This window comes from Pleurodeles waltl, chromosome 5, assembly GCF_031143425.1.
Source record: "Pleurodeles waltl isolate 20211129_DDA chromosome 5, aPleWal1.hap1.20221129, whole genome shotgun sequence".
Taxonomy (NCBI): Eukaryota; Metazoa; Chordata; class Amphibia; order Caudata; family Salamandridae; genus Pleurodeles; species Pleurodeles waltl.
In genome coordinates this window covers 717,639,337-717,660,324 of record NC_090444.1, presented here as the reverse complement: position 1 = coordinate 717,660,324, position 20,988 = coordinate 717,639,337, and the positions used below count along the sequence as shown (strand labels likewise).

Here is a 20,988-nt window from a genome sequence, read left to right as displayed (position 1 = left end):
TCCTCAATAGGACCCGGAGTTCTTCAAGTCGGATCCTGCTGGACTTTTTTCCTTGTGCAGGGTCATCCCCAATCTTTTTGCCTCCTATTTTTTCTGACCTGTTTTTGTTGGCTTTAGAACTCTGAGCACTTTACCACTGCTAACCAGTGCTGAAGTACATATGCTGTCTGTGTAAATTGTATCGTTGATTGGTTTATCCATGATTGGCATTATTGATTTACTAGTAAGTCCCTAGTAAAGTGCACTAGAGGTGCCCAGGACCTGTAAATCAAATGCTACTAGTGGGCCTGCAGCACTGGTTTCTCCACCCACATTAGTAGCCCTGTAAACATGTCTCAGACCTTCCACTGCAGTGTCTGTGTGTGCAGTTTTAAAGTGGACCCACTTGCCAGTCCTAAACCTTCCCTTTTCTTACTTGTAATACACCCCTAAGGTAGTCCCTAGGTAGCCCCATGGGCAGGGTGCAGTGTATGTTTAAGGTAGGACATATACTAATGTGTTTTATATGTCCTAACAGTGAAATACTGCCAAAGTCGGTTTTCACTGTTGCAAGCCCCATCCCTCTCATAGGTTAACATGGGGGCTGCCTTAAAATATGATTACAGCGTAGATTCCCTTTGGGAGCTGATAGATATGTGGAGTTTGGGGTCTCTGAGCTCACAATTTAAAAATACAGCTTTTAGTAAAGTTGATTTTAAGATTGTGTGTTTGAAAATGCCACTTTTAGAAAGTGAGCATTTTCTTGCTAAAACCATTCTGTGACTCTGCCTGTATGTGGATTCCCTGTCTGGGTCAGTGTAGGAAAGTACCATCTTGCCTGGCATGTTACCCCCATTTTCACTGTATGTATGTTTGTTTTGCCCTTGTGTCACTGGGATCCTGCTAGGCAGGACCCCAGTGCTCATAATGTATGCCCAGTATGTGTTCCCTGTGTGGTGCCTAACTGTATCACTGATGCTCTGCTAACCAGAACCTCAGTGTTTATGCTCTCTCTGCTTTCTAAAATTGTCACTGCAGGCTAGTGACTAATTTTATCAATTCTCATTGGCACACTGGTACACCCATATAATTCCCTTGTATATGGTACTTAGGTACCCAGGGTGTTGGGGTTCCAGGAGATCCCTATGGGCTGCAGCATTTCTTTTGCCACCCATAGGGAGCTCTGACAATTCTTACACAAGACTGCCACTGCAGCCTGAGTGAAATAACGTCCACGCTATTTCACAGCCATTTTTCACTGCACATAAGCAACTTATAAGTCACCTATAAATCTAACCCTTTCTTGGTGAAGGTTAGGTGCCAAGTTACTTAGTGTGTGGGCACCCTGGTACTAGCCAAGGTGCCCCCACATTGTTCAGGGCAAATTCCCCGAACTTTGTGAGTGCAGGGACACCATTACACGCGTGCACTGCACATAGGTCACTACCTTTGTGTAGCGTCACCATGGTAACTCCGAACATGGCCATGTAACATGTCTAAGATCATGGAATTGTCACCCCAATACCATTCTGGTATTGGGGTGACAATTCCATGATCCCCCGGGTCTTTAGCACAGAACCTGGGTACTGCCAAACTGCCTTTCCGGGGTTTCCACTGCAGCTGCTGCTGCTGCCAACCCCTCAGACAGGATTCTGCCCTCCTGCGGTCTGGGTAGCCCAGAAAGGCAGAACAAAGGATTTCCTCTGAGAGAGGGTGTTACACTCTCTCCCTTTGGAAATAGGTGTGAAGGGCTGGGGTGGAGTAGCCTCCCCCAGCCTCTGGAAATGCTTTGATGGGCACAGATGGTGCCCATCTCTGCATAAGCCAGTCTACACCGGTTCAGGGATCCCCCAGCCCTACTCTGGCACAAAACTGGACAAAGGAAAGGGCAGTGACCACTCCCCTGACCAGTACCTCCCTGGGGAGGTGCCCAGAGCTCCTCCAGTGTGTCCCAGACCTCTGCCATCTTGGATTCAGAGGTGTTGGGGGCACAATGTACTGCTCTTAGTGGCCAGTGCCAGCAGGTGACGTCAGAGACCCCTCCTGATAGGTTCTTACCTCTCTTGGTAGCCAAACCTCCTTTCTTGGTAGCCAAACCTCTTTTTCTGGCTATTTAGGTTCTCTCCTCTGGGCTATTCCTCAGATAACGAATGCAAGAGCTCACCAGAGTTCCTCTGCAATTCCCTCTTTGACTTCTGCCAAGGATCGACCGCTGACTGCTCCAGGACGCCTGCAAAACCACAACAAAGTAGCAAGACGACTACCAGCAACATTGTAGAGCCTCATCCTGCCGGCTTTCTCGACTGTTTCCTGGTGGTGCATGCTCTGAGGGCTGTCTGCCTTCACCCTGCACTGGAAGCCAAGAAGAAATCTCCTGTGGGTCAACGGAATCTTCCCCCTAAAAGACTGCATCACTGGTCCTCTGGGTCCCCTCTCATCCTGACGAGCGTGGTTCCTGGAACACAGGAGCTGGATCCAAGTGTCTCCCACAGTCCAGTGGCCCTTCTGTCCAAATTTGGTGGAGGTAAGTCAATGCCTCCCCTCGCCAGACAGCAAACCTTTGTACTGCGTGATTTGCAGCTGCTCCGGCTTCTGTGCACTTCTCCAAGGATTCCTTTGTGCACAGCCTAGCCTGGGTCCCCAGCACTCCATCCTGCAGTGCTCAACTCTCTGAGTTGGACTCGGACGTCGTGGAACCCTCCTTTTGTGACTCTGAGTTCACAGAACTTTCAAGTTGCTGAGCGCCCCCTCTATCTCCTCCTCCAAGGGGCGACATCCTGGTCCTTCCTGGTTCCCAGCAGCACCCAAAAACCTCTACCGCGACCCTTGCAACTAGCAAGGCTTGTTTGCGGTATTTCTGCATGGAAACACTTCTGCAACATCCAGCACACCGTGGGACATCTTCCATCCAAAGGAGAAGTTCCTAGCACTTTTCATTGTTGCAGAATCTTTGGCTTCTTCCACCCGGAGGCAGCACTTTTGCACCTTCATCCGGGGTTTCCTAGGCTCCTGCCCCCCCCCGGACACTATCGCGACTCTTGGACTTGGTCCCCTTCCTTTTCAGGTCCTCAGGTCCAGGAATCCGTCTTCAGTGTTTTGCTGGTGCTTGTGGTTCTTGCAGAATCCCCCTATCACAACTATTGTGTCTTTCTGGGGTAGTAGGGTAACTTTACTCCTACTTTCTAGGGTCTTGGGGTGGGGTATTTTGGACACCCTTACTGTTTTCTCACAGTCCCAGTGACCCTCTACAATCTCCCATAGGTCTGGGGTCCATTCATGATTCGCATTCCACTTTTGGAGTATATGGTTTGTGTTGCCCCTAGACCTATGTTTGCCTATTGCATCCTATTGTGATTCTACATTGTTTGCACTACTTTTCTTACTGTTAATTACCTGTTTTGGGTTTGTGTACATATAACTTGTGTATATTACTTACCTCCTAAGTGAGGGTATTCTCTGAGATACTTTTGGCATATTGTCACTAAAATAAGAGTATTGTGTTTTCCTATGATATTGTGCTATATGAAATAAGTGGTATAGTAGGAGCTTTGCATGTCTCCTAGTTCAGCCTAAGCTGCTTTGCCATAGCTACCTCTAACAGCCTAAGCTGCTAGAAACACCTCTATTCTACTAATAAGGGATAACTGGACCTGGCACAAGGTGTAAGTACCACAAGGTACCCACTGTAAGCCAGGCCAGCCTCTATCTAGATAGTAACACAAAGGGAGCTGGGGTGTAGCCTACATATCCTAATGAGCCATCTGTGCTAGGAGGGAGGGGAGGAGTGGTCACTCACACCTGAAAGGGCTGTACCTGTCCTCACACAATGCAGTCTCCAACCCCCTGGTGTGTGTCTGGGGCCTGGCCTGGACAAGGCAGGATTTCACAAACAAGAGAGACTTTACTTTGAAGTAAGCCTACTTCAAAGGCCAAAATGGATATAAGAAGGGCACCCAAAACCACATACTTTAGATCACTTCTGGACATCAAGAGGAACCTCTTTCTGGAGAGGAGCTGAGGAGAAGTGCTGCCCTGCCTGTGACTGTGCTTTGTGGAGCTATCCTGCAGTTGCTGCTTTTGCCTGTGCAAGGGGACAAAGACTGGACTTTGTTGTGCATTTCTGCTTATGAAGAACTCTCCAAGGGCTTGTCCTGAGCTTGCCTCCTGTTGTTGAAGTCTTCACCTGCCAGCACCTGGACTCTCTGCTAAGACTCTTGCTTTGCCAAGTGGGGCCCCATCCAGTTCCTGGGCCTTGGAAGGTGAAGCTTGCAGATCAAGACTGAAAATCCATGCACAGACCTGCGTGGAGGAAATATTTTACGCACCTTCTAAGACGCGGTTGAGAAACGACACGCCGCCGCCTTCGCGGCTGAAATCTACGCTCCGTCTGCATCGCGGCTGGAAGATCAATGCACATGGCTGGAGAAGCGACACGCAACACCCGCTGACGAAGGCTGATAATGTCGCAACCCACATAGCACGGTTTTGCTGATACCGTGTGGCAGGATTTTCAACGCAAACATCACTGGGAGCGGAAAAACAACGCAAAGCCTGCCCATACCTGAGGTGCCTGTCCAGATCAACGCATCGCTCTCCTGCGGAGAGGAAAAACAACGCACGCCGACCCGACTGGAGGAGGAACGATGCACGATCTTGCGAGTGAGAAATCAACGCATCGCTGAGCTTTTCAAAAGCATGCTCACCCATGAGGTGTTATTTTGACGCATCCCAGGTACTTTTTCACGCTAACAGTGTTAGCACTGTTTTCTACGGATTTAAGACTCTTTTTGCTTTTTAATTCAAAGCTTGATTTGTGTATGGTGGATTTTTGTCGTTTTGGTCTTGTTTTTTAAAGATAAATATTACCTATTTTTCTAAACCTGTGTTGTGTCATTTTGTAGTGTTTTCACTGAGTTACTGTGTGTGTTGGTACAAATACTTTACACTTAGACTCTGAAGTTAAGCCTGCCTGCTTGTGCCAAGCTACCAAGGGGGTGAGCAGGGGTTAACTGAGGGTGATTCTCCTTTACCCTGACTAGAGTGAGGCTCCTTGCTTGGACAAGGTGTAACCTGACTGCCAACCAAAGACCCCATTTCTAACAGATCTGGAACAGGATTCAGTAATTGTCATTGCTGTACAGAGGGGACATGTGTCTGCTCCAGAGACAAAAGCCCCTGTAGACCACAACAGCAAGAGAATGGATGTTATAGGAAAGAAAATGTGCGGCGCAGCTACCACCCATCTACTGCCAATTCTGCAGCTCTACTTGGGAGGTATCATAGGGAAATTTGGTAAGGTATGAAGTAATTCATGGACGATTTAACCATCCGTCATAAACAAGAATACTTGGAGATGGTCGAGGAGGGTTCCTTAATTTCTAACCAATCCATCAATGCAGTGGTGTATTTGGTAGAGCTATCTGACACAGCGTTTGTGCATGGAATTTCTCTTCAACACACTTCCCGGCTAACACTCTCATTGTTAAAACCTGATGCACAATTTAAAATTGCCAATTTGCAATTTTCAGGATCCTCATTATTCCTACAACCTACGGAGGAAGAAATGCTAAGGATGAAAAATGAAGCAGAAACCCTCAAGAAATTTAAGCCCGGAGACAAGCGCACCTTTTATCATTGGGTTCAAATCCCTAGATGGCCGTACCAGTACCAACCACAAAGACAACTGGAAAGGTCATATCGAAACAGATATCAAAGGTAACGTTTGCATACACGTCTTCTCAAGCCAAAGGCAAATATACTCAATCTAAACAATGAGAAGTGTCCACCCCCTCCACTGTTACCCACTCCTGTGGCGGGAGCGGTGTAACGTTTCCTGGAAGAGTGGAGAAAAATAACAACAGGCAAATGGGTTCTAACCATCATTCGACAAGGCTATGCTTTTTGTTTTTCAAACACTCCACCACTATTACCACCACAACAAGTTACTCCAACCCATTTGGACATGCTCAAAAATGAAGCAGCTCTGTTGTTGCAGAAACAAGCAATAGAGAAAGTTCCTCATCAAGAAAAGAACTTAGGAGTATACTCAGTATATTTCCTAGTTCAGAAGAAACATCAACCCAACCAGTTTCGGCCCATACTCGATCTCAGATCAAATTTATGAAGAAAGAAAAATTCAGGATGTTGTCTCTCCATCTAATATTCCCTCACATAAATAAAAACGATTGACTCTGTGCAGTGGATCTGCAAGACGCATACTTTTATATCCCTATAATCCCGCGTCACAGACAGTTTCTTTGGTTTGTAGTAGGCAATCATCGTTGTCAATATGCAATACTCCCTTTTGGCCTAAAGTCAGCTCCTCAAAACGTTTCAAAATGCATGGCAGTGGTAGCTGCACATGTAAGAAGAAAAAGTGCCTTGGTATATCCATACCTAGATTACTGGCTAATAAGGGCAGAATCTCTACACAGAGCCAAACAAGCCTATGCTATCTCACCATCTCTCCTAATAGTACTAGGTTTGCAATTCAGAAAAATCAATATCAACTCCAGTACAACGTATCCATTTTCTGGGAAAAACCTTGAACACCCAACAAGAAAAAGTGTTTCCTTCGGAAGAGAGAGTATTATCTATACAAATGAAATTTACACATCTTCTACTTCAGTCCAATCAGACGGTAAGACAAGTAGCGTCCTTGCTGGGTTCGATGGCATTATGTATGTCCATAGTTCCGAACTCACACCAGTACATGAGACCACTTCAAATGTGTTTGGAAAATCACTGGTCACAAAACACAGGCCATTGGGAAGACTGAATTCTATTCACAACCAATGTTCGCCACTCGCTCAAATGGTGGACCAAGTCGTTCAATCTTCTACTGGGAGTCCCATTCCAGAAACCAATGCTGACTTAAACAATAGTCACAGATGCCTCATTGACAGGATGGGGCGCTCATATGAAACACCTGAGTATCCAAGGTCTCTGGTCCCAAAAGAAAAATAATTTCACATGAATTTATTAGAACTGAAAGCCGTTCCTCTGGCTCTGTCAGCCTTTCTTCCAACGTTCGAATCAAAAGACCTGCTCATCCAGAAGGACCACCCCACCTCAATGTTTTATATCGACAAACAAGTAGGAACAAGGTCAAGGCAGCTTTTTGTTCAAGCTCAAACAATGTGGTACTGGGCCTTGGCAAGAGGGCTCTCCGTCACAGTCTTCCATATACCCGGGGAACAAAATTTAGAAGCAGACTTCCTCAGCTGTCATCACGACGACCATCACGAATGGGTACTTAACGACAAGATACTTCAAGATATCTTCACAGACTGGGGCACTCCAACATTAGATTTATTTGTCACCGCCCACAACAAAAAATTTCAAGGTTACACATTCAGGGCTGTGGAACCAAAATCTCTGGGCAAAGCTCTTTTGATGAATTGTTCAGCTCCATTTGTTTACGTCTTTCCACCAATTCCACTGATCCGAAAGTAATCCAGAAACTAGTCGCATCTTAGGTCACAATGATTCTGGTAGCATTGGATCAGCCAAGACAGTGGTGGTACACTGATCTTCTTCACCTTCCCATAGCCCATTGCAAACGTCTACCATGCAGACCAGACCTGCTATCCAAGCGCCAGGACAAGATCCTACATCCAATGATCCAGTCATTGAATTCGGCAGCATGGCTCCTGAGATCACCCAGTATGGACACCAAAATCTCCCTGCAGAATGCATTAACACTTTGAAAGAAGCCAAACATCCATCCACTAAGACATGCTATGCGTTTAAATGGAAACTCTTCTGCATATGGTGTTGCAAAAGAAACTACAATCCTATTACTGTACAAGAGAATATAGTTCTACTATATCTATTACATCTAGCCAAATCAGGACTTCGATTCTCTTCGGTTAAGGTCCATATAGCAATCGTTCTGGCTTAAAGAAAGTGCCCCACACAATCATCTTTCCTCAAGATTCCAGAAGTCAAAATATTTCCTCTAAGGACTCAAGTAGACCTTCCCACCAATTAGAAGACTCTCACATCCTTGGGAACCAAACGTCTTATCTAAGTTAATGGGTCATCCATTTGATCCTATTCATAAAGCATCTCTACAACACATTCCATGGAAAACTGATTTTCTAGTTGCAATCACTTCAGCTTGAAGAATTAGTGAATTGCAGGCTCTTTCTTCAGTAGAACCATTCACGGTATTTCATCATAACAGAGTAGTACTACGCACACATCCTCCTTTTTTATCAAAAGTAGTTTCTGACTTCCATATTAATCAGTCTATCATGCTACTTGCTTTTTTTCCTGGATCCCTCCTCTCAAGCAGAGAGAGCACTGCATTCCCTAGACTTGAAAAGAGTCAGGACAGGACATTTCCAAGGTGGCTACTTGGAGCTCCTTACATACATTCACAAAACACTACTGCCTAGACACTGACACTCTAGCTGATTCTCAAATTGGTCAGGAAACACTGAGAAACATTTTCAAGTAGACTATCTTGTCCTCCTAGGTACAAATCACAATTTCCTAAACCTATTAAGTACCAAACGATTTGTTTGCAATCTCATGGTGTATGATTACGGACAGCCGCTCAGGAGGATATAATGCTACTCTATTATACGTAGGACTATCAAAGAAGGTCCTATGATACAGAATATAAAGTTACATACTTGTGGCCATAGTTCTGCACCGTATGAATCTTCATTGACGTTATAAACACCCTCTCTCCTCCTGGGCTGTCAGATCAGTTAATATTCTATGATCTCCGTAAAAAAAAAAAAAGGACTTTCTCAGGCAAACTGCCATTGCAGTGCATTCTGGGAACGGGTCGCCCAGGGGTCCTTAAAGGTGCAAGCTCTATTTTTAGGCTTTCAGTGTTAGTTCATGAGGCTGTTTTTCCTCTCATGCTGCCATTGTCAGGCTCAGCTTTGTTCTGTGACAAAGTGTTGCAGATTTTTTTTTAAAAGAGCTTTTCCTCTCACTTCTCCTCATGCTACAGTACTTCAGCATTTCAAAGAAAAATACATCACTGATAACCTACACTGCAATTATGAAGAAAATGATGTAAGTGATACACATGACTGAGACTTTTTATGACATATAAACACATATTGAAGAAGGTGTTCCGGGGTCTGTGCAGGCAGCACAAAATTCTTCTAAGTTTATGACTTCAATGACGATTCCTACAATGCAGAACTATGCCTACAGGTATGTAACATTTCCTTATGGGCTCCTCAGCCGGGTACAGCTTGGTTCCAGTGACAAAGTGTGCATGGAACCCACGTAAGACTGGTAATGTGGTGCAGAAAAGGTCCATATCAAGGTAGATAGTCCTCTGTATTAAGGTCTGCTGTGCATTGGCCTAGAAACAGCCTCTTGAAGGTCTGAGTCTCATTCAGCCCAGAGTCAGGGCTGCTACTGCTATATTGGCATGCAGAGTACCTGTATTCGATATCTGTTAGGCCGCGACTTGGACGTCAATTTGTATGTTCACAAAGCACTACTGCCTTGATAGCCAGGTCCAACATGGGAGGCATTTTGCTGGTCGGTCGTGCAAGACTTTTTGGTTTGTACCCTTCTATATTGCCACCGTCTTAGGAGGTACTACTTGGGTATCATTCAAAATGTGCGGAATCTGCAGGTAGAAGTATCTATCAGAAGAACAAGTTACTTACCTTTGGTAACACTTTTTCTAGTGGATATTACTTCTACTTCAGATTCCTTCCACCCTCCCACCTCCCTCATTCTGTTCACTGGACATTTTTCTCCATCTATAAAAAAAGGTCCCAGTTTAGACATCTGCAGACTGTCATATCTGATCAGTTATTAAGCTCTGTGACCGATGACTGGGACAGAACCAAGTAAGAAACTGATGTCAGCATGCAGGGGTGATGCATACACGTGGCTCTGGCATCATGTCTAGGGCGGGATAGAGTCAACATGGACCCACATGATTGCACATGCTGAGAATAATTTCCCTATAAGGCAGAATAAGCAACCATGGGTGCAAAATTTAAAGGAAAAAAATCGTTTTAACACTTAAATTGGTACTTGCTCTGTAGATTCTCACTTTTGTAAATATACACTTCTATATTTACTCAAATTAAATTTGAAAATCACAGATGATTACTAGGATTATGATTTTCAGGCTTACCTCTGTAAAATTGTTGATCATGTTTCATGCAACCATGCAGTGGCAATATAAACTGTCATACAAATGGTTTCTGCAGCAGGCAGGGTATTGGCTCTATTTGTCCAGTGGACAAAAAAACATTTAAGCTTGTCGCACTTAACCCAACACAATATGGTGTGGAGCGATACAAATTCACATCCCTACCTGCACATTTTTGTAAGCAAATTAAGTTCTAAGCAGGCCATTTCTGTATGGCAGAGACCAGGAGACTATACAATTTTCCAGCTAACTTGAAAGAAAGTTTCAGTTCTGTTAAGGACACAGAGGCGAGGATTATGCATTACCTCTCTCTATTTTATTGCTCAGCAGCCAAAACCAACATTATATTTAATGAACACTAAAGACTACAAATCCCATGAGGTTTTATGTTTGAACTTTCAACAATCCAACCATAGAGCCCTCCTTATAAATCATCCATAAAGGAAAAGCACTTCCTCTTGCTTTGTGCAATAGACATCCTCCTGTAGTTTTCATTCAGACATTTTGCTTCTGGTCCGAATCATACTATAGAATAAAGTATACACACCATAGACTTTAAACTCTAATCTCAAACATTGCTAAAGAACAATCCGTAAATGCAGTAATAGCCATAAGATTGCAGTACATCCAACAATATCATAATAGCATAGCGACTTGAAAGAAAAATACTCATCCTCACATTCGTAATTCTGTAAACGTGAAGGAGGGTCGGTGAATGAGAATGAATAACTGGGAGGGATAATCCTCGCCTCCATTTCCTTAATAGAATTGAAACTTTCGTTCACGTTAGCTTGGAAATTTTATATTCTATGTCAGGACCTGAGACTCAGATTATGCAAGTTTAAATCTGGTTGACCAACAGTGAGGCCATTCCAGGCACCGGCTTAAAAGAAAAGGTCTTAAACGTAGAGTTGAAAGACCAGTCTTCCGCCCTGAGGATATCCTTCAATCATCCTCCCAGCAGAGTTTGCTCCAAATACAGATGTGTCAGTGCCTGCCTCCTATAATAACCACTTCACCCATCTTTCAATAGTAGCTGCCGAAACCAGTGTGAATGTTTTTTTAAGGGCTATGAGTAGTCACTTGGCTCCAAGAGGACAGTACTCTTCAATCATGGCCTCGTAGGCCCGGAGACACCAAACCACACACGGTTTGGGGTGAGAAGGAAAAGCCAGGTATTGCACAACTCTGGAATTAGTTTGGTTTGCCTAGAGATAGAAGAAGAGACCCCATCCGGACTAAATATGCACGCCGTCATATCAAGCGCCCGATCATCTGATAACCTCTTTCAGTAAGTCAGACATATTATAATTGCCAATTTACCAGTTATTTCCCTGCGTTACAGATATTCATTATCTTGCCACGACAACAACAGTTGCAGAACCGTATTGACATCCCATAGAGAAGAATAGTATTGTTCCTGGGAGTAGGCAATCGAATACCTCTCAAAAGTCTGCACACAGTGGGATGTTCCCCAGCTGGTACATCAGAGGACAATAAATGACCCGCTGAAATGGCAGATCTACAAGCATTAATTGTGCAGTATGACAGCCCGACACCCTCCAACTCTGATAAAAAAATTCACAATGTTGTGGACTACATCCTCCCCCACAGGATCAAGATTCTGTTGCAGACACTTGCATGACCATTTACGCCAAGCTGACTCACATCGCTTGATTGTTGAATCTACACAAGCTCTCCTGGTGATTAGCGGAGCTTCGGATGAAAGGCCTGGGATTATCTAGTGTCCCCTGTAATCCTCCATACCATCAGATGGAGATTGCAGTACTAAACCAACAGGTACACGTTGCCGTGAACATCCGTCAGAAGAAGAGGAGTCTAACAAAGTGGGATTGGAAAATCCATAGAGAGTTCCAGAAGAACTGGATACCAGACTTGCAACTTCCACTGTGGTGTCACCAGGATCATCTCCACCCTTGACGCCTGACCAGTGCTGTGATCATTGAGAATGGTGGAAACTCATATCCCTGAAATTGGCTCCAGTCCTAAAGGAAGGCGTTTGTCGCATCCACCTGTGGATGTGGACACTAATTGAAAAAGTGGGCAAGTTGATGATTGAGTCGGGAAGCAAAGAGGTCCAATTGACATGGACCCCATTTGATTATAACCATCTGAAACAGAGCTGGATCCATCTTCCAGTCGCTGGAGTACCTCAGATGTTGAGAGTGCCAATCTGCCATCTGATTCAGATGACCCTGCAGAAACTCTGCTGTGGATGAGATCTTGTTTGCCAGTCAGTGGTTCCAAAAGTTCCTGTCTAGATTCACTGGCACTTTGGAGCGAGTGCCCCTAGGCAATTTATGTAGTGTAATGTTGACATGTTGTCCATCCTCAGTAGGATGGAGCAGGAGACTTTGTTGGTCACCAGACTCTGGATCACAAAGGATCCTGCCAGATGCTCTAAAAAGATGATGTGCTGTGCTCCTTCATTGTTTGACCACAGTCCTCCGGTGGTAACCACACCGCAACAGGCTCCCCAACCTTGAAAACTCATATCGGTTTCTGTTACCACATACGGATTCAAACTGAAGATGGCTATTGTGTTCCAGGCTTGCATATGGTCGAGTCACCAACAGATTTTCATTTGTGCTTCTGAAGAAAGACTGACCTCTTAGGCATAGGTCAAACCCCTCTTGAGGTGCAAAGCATTTAACCATTGGAGCACTCGATAGTGCAGCAGTCCCCAAAACATCGCCTTAATAGTCAATAAGAGAAGTTCAACAATCCTGCTTGGATGCCAGAGAGAAAGAAACTCTTTCTATGATGTTCTGTGCAGTTCCCTGCGAATGAGGAACATTTTCTTTTGAGGCAGTTTGAGGCACTGACCCACCGTGTCTATCTCAAAACCCAGGGACAGCAGTTTTTGTATAGAAACAAACTGATTCCTCACAGTTGTTGACAAACTCTAGGTTCTGAAACAGAGATATTGACAACTGCAATCCTGATGCAGCAGCAGAATGTCATTCAAGTAGACAGTGAGTCGGATTCCTCTTGCTCTGAGCCATTCTATGGCTTCTTGGTGAAGCACTGTGGTGCGGACGAAAAACCAAAAGGGAGACGTGTGAACTCAAAAAACTGTTCCCTCCACAGGAAGTGCAGAAAATGTCTGTGCAGGGGAAAAATATGAATGGTAAGATAGGTGTTCTTCAAGTCCGATCTGACCAGCCCCAATCATTTGGGAAAATTATACCCCAGAGGAGGTGAATCCCTTCCATTTTGAAGTGTCAGTGTACCAACCATTTGTTGGCCGAGGGTCCAGACCTTTCCGGGGGGGGGGTACCAAAACATTCTGTGTGAAAGCCTGTCACTGTTTGCAGTATCCATGCATCCCCTGTTATTGATGCCAAATTCTGGAGAAAGCATCATAACCTGCCTCCCACCTCTGGTAGGGAAAAAAAGGGATATTGCTTACCATTTGAGACCCCAGTGACATTTTTGGCTCCTCAGAAGGTACCTCTGCCACCACAGCCTCAATCTGTGCCTCGTGTGAGGTAGAAGCCTCCAAGCTTCTTTTGGTCCTGCCACTGCAGGGAGCACGTGGTCCGGAACTTGTGGGGGCTGAAGGGATACACACGGGCGGAGCAGCGCCTGTTTCTTCCAGCCCCACCAAAAACCTTATTCAGGGAGGAAAAAGTGGTAACAAACTGGTCTCTAAAGAGACCCCCATCTGCCTCAGCGCCAGCCTCTGTGGTTTCCAATTCTTCCAGCTTGGGGTCAATTTTAATCATGAAACAGTGTCTGCGCTCTGTAGACAATGCACAATTTGTGTTTGCCAGGAAACATTGAGCCCACTGGGCCCACCCAGAGAGGACGACGGGGTCAATCAACTCGCCCGATTCACTGTTCGCCTCTGCCATATCTTAGATTTCTGTAAGTGGTCCTAGGACATCAAGAACCTTATCCTGGTAGGCTCTCCAGGACTAGTCCAGGCCCTTTTTTGAGATCCTTGGTAAACTTTGTGACAAAGGTCACCATTTTGCCATCAATCTCAGGCGTATAAGCCACCTTGCCTGCCAGAGAAAGTCTTGGATATTCCGCCCGCAGATGCAAATACTGCTGGTCACATATGCCACTGCCTTACTAGCGGGAGCCTTGTCCGCTGAGCGGGGTTGAAGCATGTCCTGTGAACCCACAGCATCTTGCGGAGTAGACATTCCCTGAATGTGGCACCACACTCTAGTTGCCAGGGTCTACTAGTACCTGTTTTTTTACCAGAGTCCCCATCAGAGTATTCAGAGGCTTCCCCGGCATTGTCATCTACATCCTGAGGGGAGTAGGAATGATAGTCATCAGATGTAACCCCAAGCTGGGAATTGGAGTCCTGTGTTGCCAAGGCTTCACGGCGGTCTCTCAGAAAAGCTTTGCACAGCATTTTAAAGGTGTTTGGAGGGGGGCTTACAGCCTTTGCCTTTTGCCACCCTTTTAATGCGATAGGCACCATGAGTGTCATAGGGGGCAGGCCCCACACATTCCTCTGGTGGGGGTACCACATTGCGACAGGCTGTAAACTGAACCATCCGTTTACTCAGGGGTTGTGAGGCCGAAGAGATCGCTCTCTTGAGGTAGTCTTCAATGATGTCTACTAACTACAAGTGAATGGGGAAGAGAGACTGCTCCTCTTCCCCAGCACCCCAGAACTCAGCAGTAGATCCTGCCATGAGGGATCAGGTAGAAAGGGTGCCTAAAGTTATCACAGATGGGTATGGATAGGGATCAACCCTTGAGTTAGCCACCCAATACTGGTCAGTAGCTGTAGGGATGGTAAGAACCCCTTACAATGGCCAGTGCTTGTTTAACAACTGTCAATACTTATTTGAGATTCTGCTGTACACATGCCCTCTAATTACTGTGGGCACTATGAGGAATGCACGGCACGGCTGAAGCCAACCGCCCTGCTGGAGCTTAAGGGAACACAACTACTGAAACGCCTAAATGTGTGGTAAGGGTGTCTCTCTCTGCGCACTCAAGGTCTCCAAATGTCCCAGATTCTCTTCAGCCGGAAAAGGGGCCGACGAGCCACACAGAGAAATAATGCCAGAAATGACAGGAATACAGGCATCTAGTCCACACCATACCGCGCCCCCTAGCGGGCCCGAGCAGTATAATTAAACTGGAAGGTGGACGCCTAGTCTGTTCACCCTGCGACCCCTAGACAGCCCAACTGGTATAATGAAGCTGATTCACCATATGCTGAGTGGCTCGTCCTGTACTCGATGTCCACTAGAGGTATCTGTAGGCTACTGTGTCACGCGGAGCCGCTTTGCCAGTCTCTTGCTGAAGAACACGCTGTTTTGCTTCACGCTTAGCAACAGCAACACTGCTAAGCCACACAGCTTGTAAATAGGCACAACACAACATGCATTTGACACACAATAAAACATGCATAAATAACCACCAAGAAAAAGTACTTACTTGGCTACTGAGCAGCGAAAAAGAGGAACTTCTTTATCTTGGTGGATGATTTATAAGGAGGACTCTATGGTTGTATTATTGAAAGTTCAAACATAAAGACTCATGGGATTTGTAGTCTTTACTGTTCATTGAATATAACGTTGTGTTTGCCTGCTGAACAATAAAATGGAGAGAGTTATTGCATAATCCTCGCCTCTGTGTCCTTATTCGATTTGAAACTTTCCTTCATGTTAGATAGGAAATTGTATATTCTCCTGGTCTCTGCCATACAGAAATGGGCCTGCTCAGAACTTAATTTGCTTAAATAAATGTGTAGGTAGGGATGTGAATTTGTATCGCTCCACACCATATTGTGTTGGGTTAAGGGCAACAAGCTTAAATGTTTTTTTGTCCACTTGAGAAAGAGACCCAATACCCTGCCTGCAGCAAAAATCATTTGGATGACAGTTTACAGTACCACTATATGGTTGCATGAAAGAAGATTAACAGTTTTGCAGGGGAAATCATCTGTGATTTTCAATTTTCACAAGAGTAAATATTGAAGTGTATATGTGCAAAACTGAAAATCTGCAGAGCAAGCACAAATTCACTTGTTAAAACAATTTTTTTTTTTTAAACTTCTGCACCCATCATTAATTATTTTGCCTTATAGAGAAACAATTCTTCACAACGGCAGTCATGCGGCTCCATGTTGACTCTGTCCTGCCCTAGAAGTGATGCCGGGGCCATGTGTATGGATTGTCCCCTGCATGCTGACATCAGGGTTTTCTTGGTTCTATCCCAGTCATCGATCACAGAGTTTAATAACTGATCAGATGTGACAGTCTGCAGATGTCTAAATTGGGACGTTTTTATAGTTGGAGAAACATATCCAGTCCACAGAACGAGGGAGATGGGAGGGCATGAGGAATCTGAAGTAGAAGGCGTATCCACCAGAAAAAGTGTTCCCAAAGGTAAATAACTTGTTCTTTTGATTGTCTAACTGCAGATTCTTCACCTTGTGAATGATACCCAAGTAGTACTTCCTAAGATGGTGGCTATATAGAATTGTACAAACCAAAATATCTTGCAGGAACGACCGGCAAAATGCCTCTTCAGTTGGACCTGCCTATCAAGGCAGTAGTGCTTTGTGAACATACGGACTAACATCCATGACACGGCCTAACAGATATCAAAGACAGGTAGTCTGTGTGCCAACGTAGTAGTAGCGTGCCAATGTAGTAGTAGCAGCAGCCCTGATTGAAAGTTATTGCATAATCTGAGCCTCTGGTCTTGACACATAACTTTTGCATACAATGACTTTAGAAAGGCCAGTCCAGAGTACTTCAGAAAAGGTGCTCATGCTTTGCTTCATCCCTTACCCCATTTTTCCCAGTTTCTTTTGTCAGCAGACTTTCAGTTTTGGTGTACTGGTCCTTTTTCTGCTTATGGAACATAGATCTTCTATGTTCTTAAAATCTGAGTGTCAAGTGTGACTCTGTGTTAGACGTCTATCGTGCCGTAATACAATCAGAAAATCAAACACTCCTGTGTAAGATTTTTACTCACTGTTGAACGTTGTAACAATATAATCAGCAAGAGTTATGAAGCATTAGGATGAAAATCAACATTTGCTGTCACAACAAAAAGAAAAAAGAGCATTTAAAATCTTTATCTACTGTAAACGGCAACAAGATTACTAATTATACTGTAGAAACCATTATTTTGGACCTGAAGAAGCGAGTTTGAAGTTGTGAAACACGTGTCGACCAATGTTTGTTAACAATAATGATTAGAGTTTTGAACTCACAGCTAGAAAATTTAGACTTTCCTTTTCACGTAAGTACTTTTTGCTTTAGACATTGAACAGAGTTTGTTTGCGCACAGGTTATTAGCAGTAGATGAGAGGAAGGCAACTTAGTTGAGGTCTTTTCTGTCTAGACATAAGAAGCTTTTGTTTCCCCTCCCTGTGAAACGCCCCAGAACTATAAGAATGGCTTGGACTGCAGGTATTAGCCATTTCTAAAGATATATTAAATCCCTAAACAACTGTTGGTGTGCTTATCTCTAACTGGACAAATAGTGCCACCATATGGCAGACTGCCATAAGTGCCATGTGTTAACAGTTAAACGGGGTCGAGTATCAAAACCACCTGCTCAAATTAAGCACTGAATGTAGTCATGATACACAGGAGTAACTCCTCTATTCCTGACCTTCCTTTCCATTCCGGCATGTGCAGTATAGTTATAGTGACAAAATCAAAGTGTCAAATACCATAATGCAAAATATGAAACAATGACTCTACATCAGGCATCTCCAACAAGTAGCTTGTGAGCTACTAGTAGTTCTCCAGCTACATGTAAGTTGCTCTCCTATGTGTAGCCCAGCCCACTAAATTGAAGGCTATTGCTTTGATGAATTATCAGATGTATTCCAGAATTGAAAAGAGCATATTCAAGATGAAAATGTATGTAATTTTGGAGCTCATAAGATGATGTTTGGAGAAAAATGGTTGCATTTTCAAAATATATTTACCTTCCAAGTTGATAAAACCGTTCTTGCATTACTTTTGGCTACCCTGCCTGTTGCAATAAGGTGATCACTGCTGGCAGTCTTGCATAGGGTGGCCACTAAGGTAGTGCTGTTCATACAACACTGACAGTATAAGTAGCCCTGCACCATTTTTATTGAACATAAGTAAGTCCTGTTACAGAAAAGGTTGGAGACCCCTGCTCTACTTGCTTGGTACTTATGCTTGGCTTGGTGCAATGTGAGATCTCTAAGTCAGTGGTTCCCTACCTGGGATCCGCGATCCCCCAGCCGTCCGTGACACATTCCCAGGGGGTCTGCAGGCCTGGGCAGGCAGGAAGGCACTTCTCCAGCTGGGGGCTCTATTTTTTACTTCCTTTGTGCAGCGGTTTTAAAAGCACTGCAAAGTTCTTTGTACATCCAGGATCCTTCGGGCAAAAATAAAATCATCAAAATAACTCTGGTGATTGATGTACCTGCTGGAGAGAGATGTGAGTTTTATCTAGTGGCAGTTTTGGCTCATCTGAGTTAGCACAGATGGTTAATATGCCTGCTGAACGTGTATCATGCAAGGATATTATTTTATGTGCATAGCACAGTGGATTACTGCTTTTGTTACAGAGATTCTTTTGTTACTGAGCAGTTCATAAGTTACAATCATAATTTAGCACATTGAGCTAGAAACTGCCATCAAAAAGCTGCATGCAAACTGCATGGCAGAAATTAGAAAGTTTGTTTTTCCCAGACTTTTATTACCCTCATGTTGCAAAAAAAGGTTTGCTTGCAGAGAAATACATTCTTCTTATTAAAGTCAATGCTAATCTCTGTGTTATGTTCTGAATCCTGAGTTTGTGCTTCTCCAGACCAAGCCTACCAGTGTGGATGAAATATGAACCCTACACCTTGTAGTCTCCTTTGCCCTTATGTTACATTTTCTATACACTGATTTACCTACGTATGATTAATTGTCTCTATGTGTGTGATGTAAAGTGCCCCAAAACCCTACAATGGTAGGAGAGGTGCTATAAAACAAATGAAATACATGTGACAGAGGGCCTATGAAGAGATGAAAGGCTCTTAGGGTTTTGCTTCCTTTCCTCACCACATTTTTATATGAAAAAGCTTTCTTAGATCTTATGTACCTAAAAAATAAAAATAGAAATCACTTGGGAAATGTAGAATCTGATCTGAGGATTCAGCTTTCCTAAATAAAACCAAACATTGAAAAGTTAGTTGCCGAGATACCTTCCCAATTTAGTAATCCAAGTAATTGTTTGGTATGTACTTGTTTGTGTATTGTATGCGAATTACTTTTTTAATGTTTGAAATGTAAATCGTACAAATTGCTTGGGGTCCCTGGCTTCCAGTAATGATTCAGTGGGGGTCCTCAGTAGTCAAAAGATTGGAAACTACTGCTCTAAGTCATTATGCTTGCAATGAATTGTGCAGCTCAGAGACTTTTAAATCACATGCGTTGTGTATTGGGTTTGTAAATAACGATATAAAACAAGTTTTGCTCTTTTTTGTGAGGTGCGGTGAGTAAAAGGGATTAATATCTATTCATTAGACTGGATTTGTGTTTTCAAAAATATACTCTCATGCTTTTTTTTTTTTTTACAGAAGCTACTGGCTGCTAGCAACTGCAATTTTGACTGTTTTTAATATTCTCATCACCCCTTTTGGAGTTTCTTATTTTCCAGAGCATGTGCTACTGAGTGCTGATTGGCTCGTATTCAGTATTTTTTGCGATATTGTATTTTTATTGGATATAATTCTGAATTTTTTTACTGGATTTATTAAAGATAATGAACAGGTAAGAGCACACATTTCAGTTTGATTTTGAAGAAAGTTCTGTATATCTGTACAAGCTGCTTGCTTTGACACTGTTAAGCATTCTGGTACAACCAAATTCTGGATGCTGTTATTTATGATCTGTAGCCTAAATGTTTCTTTTGGCAGTTTAATGAGTGATAGTTGTGGCTGCTCTATAGGTTTTTTAAATTAATATATGCAAATAGTATTTATTAAAATAACAGTGTCTTTGTGCATCATAATTTGTGCTGATTTCCATCTCACTATCTTTAATATTTGATGTGGTAATGTAATTGTGATGTATCAGCATACAATAAATACAGACCATGTTAAATCCTTAACTGCTGAGCCTCCCAAAAGTCCTCAACAGCCCCCAACCCTCCTGTCCCCCACACCCCTTCCCCACCACCCCAAAGTGCTGAGCCCATTTTTTACTTTTTGGGGGGAATTTGTTCTTAGGTCCTGTTTCTCCACAGAAGGCATCCACGCAAAGTTTGCATCCTTTTTTCCAAACACCCTGGGGATTCTAAAGGTACCAGGGATTGTGGATTCTTCTAGAGGGCACTGAGAAAATGGCCAAGACATAGCTAAATTTTTAGTTTTTAGGGAAAACAGGAGAAAAGTGCTCTGGATAAATGTGCCTTGTGTGTTTTTTCATAAAGATGTCATCAGCAAATGGTCTGTTTTGCTAAAGTCACCATCTTCTCATCTTTCAGGAACTTGCAGAGCTGATTCAAGAAACCTATTTTTTTTTGCAAATTTGTTGGTATTTTTCAAAGAGGTAGCCCCTTTTTCCTATTTTTTTGTTCTTTCAACCTACTTCCAGTTTTTAGGTAGAAACTAGCTGTGAAACCCAGGGGCGGTCCAGGAAAGCTATATATTTCTGGAAAGTAGACAAAATTCTGAATTCAGCAAAGGGGTCATATTTGTAGATCCTTTAAGATTGTTTCAAAGAAACCAACTGTTGAAATGAATATTGAAAATGAGTAGGAAAAATACAACATTTCTGACAATGTTTTCATGTGTAACTTTTGGCACGATGGCTGGTTTACAAAACCAATGCACCATTAGGTTTGCTTGACCCTTTTGGTTGCAGTTATATATAGGGTTT

General features: G+C 43.6%; 1 protein-coding gene across 1 annotated transcript in view; it reads left to right on the top strand.

Moving 5' to 3' along the window:
• Positions 1 to 20,988, top strand: part of LOC138297306 (potassium/sodium hyperpolarization-activated cyclic nucleotide-gated channel 3-like) — a 165,275-nt gene that overhangs the window by 60,944 nt on the left and 83,343 nt on the right. The window contains exon 2 of the mRNA XM_069236734.1: positions 19,686 to 19,878. Within this exon, the coding sequence (XP_069092835.1) occupies positions 19,686 to 19,878 (193 nt within the window). The remainder of the gene's footprint in view (positions 1 to 19,685; positions 19,879 to 20,988) is intronic.